We start from the raw sequence: 7,117 nt of genomic DNA on the forward strand, positions 1-7,117 counted from the left end.
TTATGTTGTCTTGGGAAGGAGTTCACACTAAAGTGAAAAGAATAATTTTAAAATAAGGTTTTCACACGGTGGATTAAACCAGAAGCAGGAACTAATACAGAATAAGCACGAAAATAACTGGTGAAGAATTAGGAACTGGTAAAACTCTTAACACAGCCCTAACAAAGCAGTGAGGTTTGACAGATATCTTGAATTTTTTGTGGCACAATATACAAAGTAATTCATGATAATACCACATTGTCTTTTTAAGGCACTTTTCAGCCAGTGTTTTCAAATCATTTAACAAGTTTACTCATTAATTTATCTCCTAATCCTGCTGTGAATTATATTTCAGTCTCAGTTACCCTAAACGGTGCTGGCTCCATTCCCTTCCCTGCTCTTCCCTCCCCTGCCCTACCACTCCTGCAAGCGATGAGTCAGATCAAGGAACTGATCCAGCTGAAAATTAACCAAATTATTTTGTTGTTCTTGTTATGATCAGTTTGCTGACCTGAATGATGAGATAAGGAACACAACAGGAGACAAAGGCGAGCCTGTTTGCTTGTCTTAGTTACCTCTTACAGGATCGCCTCCTCCTGCTCCATTGCACTCCATCAGGATTCATGGACCAGTGGTAGGACAGTTCTAAAGGAAGCTCAGGGTTGATGAGGCTCATTAGAATTAAAAAAGAGTGGGGTTTTTTTTGGTGGTGGTGGTGTTGCAGTAGGCGTGTAGAAATGTCAATACTGTAACTAATGCTGAGGCATGACAAAGGTTTTAGGAAGTTATTTTAAATTATTTTCTGTTATAAACGTCAAAGTTTTCTGATGCATATGCATGAGGAAATATGGTTTTGCCATGCCTACACAGGGTTGAGCAGAAAATAGATACAATTTGGTGTCACCGTAAGAATAGGGACACTTTTGTGTCTGTCATTGCAGAGACAGTTGTCGCTCCAAGAACTGGCTTCTGAAGCTGATGAAAAGGGGTCAGAGCTGAACTGGAGATGGAGATTGGACTGGACTGGACTAGACATGACAGGACAAGAGCTCAAATGAATGTGGGAGAAGAGACAGTCTTGTATGGGCATTTACATAAGCGTCCTGCATTTTGCATGGCATCTGATGCGGTTTGTGGGCGAATATCTGAACCTTTCACAATATTGCTCTGTCTTTTTAAGTGAGAGTGTCAAACATCTACATTTGTTGAACAGTATACAGGGCAGTTCTCTGCTGCATGAGGTACAGATGCTGCCTTTGATGGTCTTGATCCATGGAGTAGTGCTAGAATAGCTTAGTGGGAGATGGAATATTTGTTGTATATGTGTTTGAAAAATTAATCTTTATGTGCATAGCACATGGTGGCAAAATGAGGACATTTTAAAACACCGTGCTTTCTTAGGTCTGGCAAAACCCAATGAAACCGAAATGAGTCCAGGTTTACTTAATAGGGTCAGCACAATGACTTGTATAACGAGGGATATTTGCAAAAAATCTTTGTAGCCTATTGTCATGAAAAAACCCTTACTGCTGGTTGCTTATGTTTAAATGAAGAAATACAGGTGGCTGTATTACGCATTTTAGAAAACATACTTCAAAAGACAGACTCTGCAAAAGCATTGCAAAGTCAAGCTCTCCAAAGTCAGGGAATTTCAAAACACAGGTTTTGCAAAAAAAAAGTTTTCCCCTTCAGCATTGCTCCTTTTCTTTTCCTACACCTTGAGCTCCTTTTCCTTTTTACGTGAAACCGGCTGCTTCCCACTCCCCCGTCATCCTGGGCACTGCTCTTGAGGTTACAGGTGTGCAAATTTTCCAGCAACTGACTGCTTTTTTCAGACGAGGGGAGGACCGGAGAGGAAAGTGGTGTGTAGTTCTGAGGTGCCTCAGAGTCTGTGGCTGAAGAAAGCTGACAGGCTGCGTGTGAGCGGTGGATGAGTGTTGGAGATGTCTTGGCCAAGATGAGTCATTTCATGGCAGCAGCAAAATGTTCAGGACAACTTCCCCACTTCCTTGAGAAATTTCAAGTACTGGCTCTGAAAGATAGAGGGAGCTAGGACAGAGTGTGTTTTCCCCAAACTCACTTCCTGAGAACAATAACCTAAAAAGAAATCAGTCTTAGCTGCCAAGCAAAATGATGCTCTGAGAAAGAAGAGGTGGGTCTATGGCAAAGGGTATTTTTTAACCTTGGCAAAGTGTTAATTTCAGAGGTTGTGAGTGGCACATTGGAGGCAGGTAAGAGGCTGTCACAGTTTTTTGCCAATACAGAGGGAGGGTTTTTTTTTTTCTTTTTTTCCTCCTTAATAAGAAAGTTGTCTTACAAGATAGGAAGTGTGCATGTGTTAAAAAAGAAAAAAGACACTACCACTTCACTGTTGCTAAAAGACCTTTTTCTCCTTCTCAAGAGTAATCATTTGTGTAGGATATGTACTGCTGTAGGATCTGTACTGCTTATTGCTCTTCAAAATGCTCAGCATTTGACTGGTAAAGTCATAAGGACAAAAGATATTGTTAGAGGTTTTTCTGTCTTTCTGATTTGTACATGTTTTCCCCAATATTTTCCTGCAGGGATTTATTTTTTTTTTTTTAGCAAAGGAACAGCTCTTCAGGTTGTAGTTAACCACAAGAATTAGGGTTGAAAGTCCATGGTTTAAATTATTCCTGAATTTAAAGTCATCATTTCCAGTGGATTTTACTGTGTGTTTGTAATCATAAATGGATGACTTAAAAATACTTCACTATTTTTAAAAGGCTTGAAGCGTGTCTTCTATGCATGTGTGTTAAAATTAAATTGGTGTACTGTTAGTGTATTTTTACTGTTGTAACAGGAAAAGCATTCTGCCTTTTTTTTAAAATGAGCAATCATATGTATAATCAACTTGGTTAAAACTTCCTTCCTGGTAAGTGCAGCACTTCCTTTGCATCTGGATATGGGGGCGAGCAAGAAAAGCAGAACGGCTTATACAAAGAAATTTTTTGTGTGAATGATCTTCCTTTAAAAAAATAGGAACTTCAGAAATTAAACAAATGAATCCTCTTCAGCAATTCAGCCTTTGTTTTATAAGCAGGTAATATTTCCTTGTGCTTTGTCAGTTACAGAAGTGGTGTGTCCACTGTTGTCGCTTTCCGGAACTTGAAAAAAGAACTGTAGTTAGCATGCCATGTTGTTTCAGTTTAACCTTTTATATTTTTATCTTCTTGGTTTGTTATCTGTTAAGGCATTGTTACATTGGTTTTAGTTTTCCCAGCAGTTACGAGAAAGATTTTATGTGTAAAAAGCATTGTCTGGAAAAGAAGTTCAGGATGTTGCTGTAACTTCGCTTGTGTGAGCACGCTCAGTCAGCGCTGCCTTCCTTTCCAAGCTCTCAGTGAATAATTTCCACTTTAAGATTGTTCAATGGAGATTAACTGTGAGCAAGAATATTTTTTGTTCACTGGAAGCTGATAAGGTAGGCCACTCGTTTTCAAAGTTGTTTTACAGGTGTTTTAGGTGGGATTTGATGTATAGGGTAGTAAATCGGCATCAGCTTGAGCATTTTTTCTTCTGTAACTAATAGTTTAGATGGGAAGCGTTTACTTTTAAAATGGATGGATGTTATCAGTCTGGTGAATTGATTTATTTAAAAGAAGCAGTTCTAAAGACACTAGGCTTGAATTTAGATGCATGTTAAATATCTGTCTTCAGAAGTAGTCCCTGACTTTTCAATCCTAAGGGTTTTTTTTCTAAAAAGAGAGGCAGAGGAAAATGGGAATAGGCTCACTTCTGTCCAGTCTGCAAATAAATTGCTTATTTTGTTACTTCCTGTCATTCCTGGAGCTCGGTGGGATCGCGTTCTGCTCATACACAGTAGCGTGTCTTTTCATTTCTATGAAAATCCACTTAAGTTAATATCAGCAGCATCAAAACAGATGAGGCAGCAGAAGAATCAGTGCTTGATCAAATAGAAGCAAAACCAAATTGTTATGGAGGAAATACATAGTCAGACTGCTTATCCTCAGTGAAATCTGGGAAAGCTGTTTAAAAGCTCTATTTTAATTATTTAATCATCTTTTAAAATGGATGGATGTTATCAGTCTGGTGAATTGATTTATTTAAAAGAAGCAGTTCTAAAGACACTAGGCTTGAATTTAGATGCATGTTAAATATCTGTCTTCAGAAGTAGTCCCTGACTTTTCAATCCTAAGGGTTTTTTTCTAAAAAGAGAGGCAGAGGAAAATGGGAATAGGCTCACTTCTGTCCAGTCTGCAAATAAATTGCTTATTTTGTTACTTCCTGTCATTCCTGGAGCTCGGTGGGATCGCGTTCTGCTCATACACAGTAGCGTGTCTTTTCATTTCTATGAAAATCCACTTAAGTTAATATCAGCAGCATCAAAACAGATGAGGCAGCAGAAGAATCAGTGCTTGATCAAATAGAAGCAAAACCAAATTGTTATGGAGGAAATACATAGTCAGACTGCTTATCCTCAGTGAAATCTGGGAAAGCTGTTTAAAAGCTCTATTTTAATTATTTAATCATTGGAGGGTTTTTTTTAAATACATATTTGGTATTGAACTGAACAGATTATGTCTGAGGTGGTTTATGTAAAACAAGTATTTATGACCAGAAATTAAGGGGAAGGGAGAATACAAAAAGTGTATACATAGCAGGATTCTGACTGGCCTGTGATTTTAATTAAGAAGAGTTAAAAAATAAAAGTAAAGAAAAATGTAAACAAGAAAGTAATCAACTATTTGTATGTTTTGCTAGATTTCTTCTGGCATGGAGTTGGGAGATTATGAACAGCCCGTTGTTATGAGAGAGGAAAACAAACGAAGGAGAAGAAGAATGAAACCTCATTGTACCTCAAGTAATTTGTCATCAATGGAACTGATATCCATTGAGTTCATTTTACCTACAAGCAATAAACATACTAAAGCACCGGAAATGATGTTACTTGAAATAGCTGGCAACTGTACGGTTGAGCAAATGAAAGCACAGATTTGGATGCGTGCAATAGAGATGAGTCAAACCACAGACTTCTACCACACATTCACCCCAGATCAATTTATTCTGCAGTATCAGAAGAAAGGGCAGTGGTATGAAATTTATGATAAACATCAAGTATTACAGACATTGGACTGCATACTGTACTGGAAAGTGTTACAGAAAAAGGTAGGCAAGATCTATGTTGTTCAGAAACAAAAACCGTCAGAAGAAGTTCAGGAATTTCAGCGGCAACTTAACGATTTAATTGGTTATGATGTCACTGATGTAAGCAACGTGCATGATGATGAACTAGAATTTACCCGTCGTAGATTAGTCACTCCACGAATGATAGAGGTAGCCTGTAGAGATCCTAAATTGTATGCAATGCATCCATGGACTACATCTAAGCCACTCCCAGAATATTTATTTAAAAAGATCACTAATAATAACATTTTCATAATCATACATAGAGGAACAACTAGCCAAAAAATTAAAGTGTCAATAGATGACACTCCAGACATGATTCTTCACAGCTTTTTCACAAAAATGGCAAAGAAAAAGTCTTTGATGGACATTCCTGAAGATCACAGCGAACTGGATTTTGTTCTCAGGATTTGTGGCAGAGATGAGTACATTACTGGAGAGACACCAATCAAAGATTTTCACTGGATAAGACAGTGCCTTAAGAATGGGGAAGAAATCCACCTTGTGTTAGACAATCCCCCTGACCCAAGTGAGGATGAGGTTCAGAAGGAAGAGTGGCCCTTGGTGGATGACTGTACAGGAGTTACAGGGTATCATGAACAATTGACAATAGATGGAAAAGATCATGAGAGAGTCTTCACTATCTCTTTGTGGGATTGCAATAGGAAATTTAGGGTGAAAATAATTGGCATTGATATCCCAGTTTTACCGAGAAATACTGATCTTACCGTGTTTGTGGAGGCTAACATTCAACACGGGCAGCAGCTCCTTTCACAGAGGAGGACTTCATCGAAGCCTTTTACTGAAGAGGTTCTGTGGAATATTTGGTTGGAGTTTGATATCAAAATCAAGGATTTGCCTAAAGGAGCACTCCTGAATCTTCAGATATACTGCGGCAAAGCACAGGGACTGTCCACAAAGACAAACCTTCAGTCACATGAATCCCCCAGCTCTGATTCAAAATGCAAAACTCAGCTTCTCTATTATGTAAATCTTTTGTTGATAGATCACCGTTTCTTGCTACGAAGTGGGGAGTATGTGCTCCACATGTGGAAAATTCCAGGCAAGGGGGAAGAACAAGGAAGTATCAATGCAGACAAACTCACATCAGCAACTAACCCAGATAAAGAAAACTCAATGGCTATCTCTATTGTGCTGGACAAATATTGTCACCCAATTGCCTTGCCCAAGCACAGGATAACATCAGACCCCCAAGGGGATAGGACACGAGCTGAAATGCCTAACCAGCTTCGTAAGCAACTTGAAGAGATCATAGCAACTGACCCACTTAATCCACTTTCTCATGAGGACAAAGAACTGTTGTGGCACTTTAGATATGAAAGCATAAAGCACCCCAAGGCGTATCCTAAGCTGCTTAGCTCGGTAAAATGGGGACAACAAGAAATAGTGGCCAAAACATACCAGTTGCTAGCTAAGAAGGAGGTTTGGGATCAAAGCACTTTAGATGTTGGACTCACAATGCAACTTCTGGACTGTAACTTTTCAGATGAAAATGTCCGAGCAATGGCAGTTCAAAAACTGGAAAGTTTAGAAGACGATGATGTTCTTCATTATCTTTTACAGCTTGTGCAGGTAAGGTGTATTTCCATTCTTGAACTCTGCCTTCCAGGAATGTTTGCATTACCCCATTGTCATTCCCATCCTAGTAGGTCTAGTTAGTAATTCCTGGTTTTGAAGTCTTCCGTGTTTAGTCAAAGCAGTGGTAGTAACCAAATTAAACCAAAACACACTTTCTACACTTCGCCTTTTGCCTGTGTTGTTATTTTTGTGTTCTCATTGCCTTGTGTCTTACAATTTGCATCTTGCATTTACAGTAGTATGTTTTTCTGGAAATTGTCAACACTAGCACAGCTATGATGGGAGCAAATCCTAACTGTGCTGTCTCCAGTCCTGTTCATATCAGGTCTGAATCACACAGCACTGAAGAATTGTTGACTGCTTTGCCAAT

General features: G+C 38.8%; 1 protein-coding gene across 2 annotated transcripts in view; it reads left to right on the forward strand.

The window, feature by feature from the left end:
- Positions 1–651: 651 nt before the first annotated feature.
- Positions 652–7,117, forward strand: part of PIK3CG (phosphatidylinositol-4,5-bisphosphate 3-kinase catalytic subunit gamma) — a 33,890-nt gene continuing 27,424 nt past the window's right edge. The window contains exons 1-2 of one of the 2 annotated variants that reach the window (XM_009636059.2): positions 652–3,424; positions 4,726–6,741. In XM_009636059.2, the coding sequence (XP_009634354.1) occupies positions 4,738–6,741 (2,004 nt within the window). In that variant the 5' untranslated portion in view covers positions 652–3,424; positions 4,726–4,737. The remainder of the gene's footprint in view (positions 3,425–4,725; positions 6,742–7,117) is intronic. The other variant, XM_035891675.1, reaches the window with a different exon arrangement.

The sequence above is a fragment of the Egretta garzetta genome, unplaced genomic scaffold (genome assembly GCF_000687185.1).
Source record: "Egretta garzetta isolate BGI_Z169 unplaced genomic scaffold, ASM68718v1 scaffold33, whole genome shotgun sequence".
Taxonomy (NCBI): Eukaryota; Metazoa; Chordata; class Aves; order Pelecaniformes; family Ardeidae; genus Egretta; species Egretta garzetta.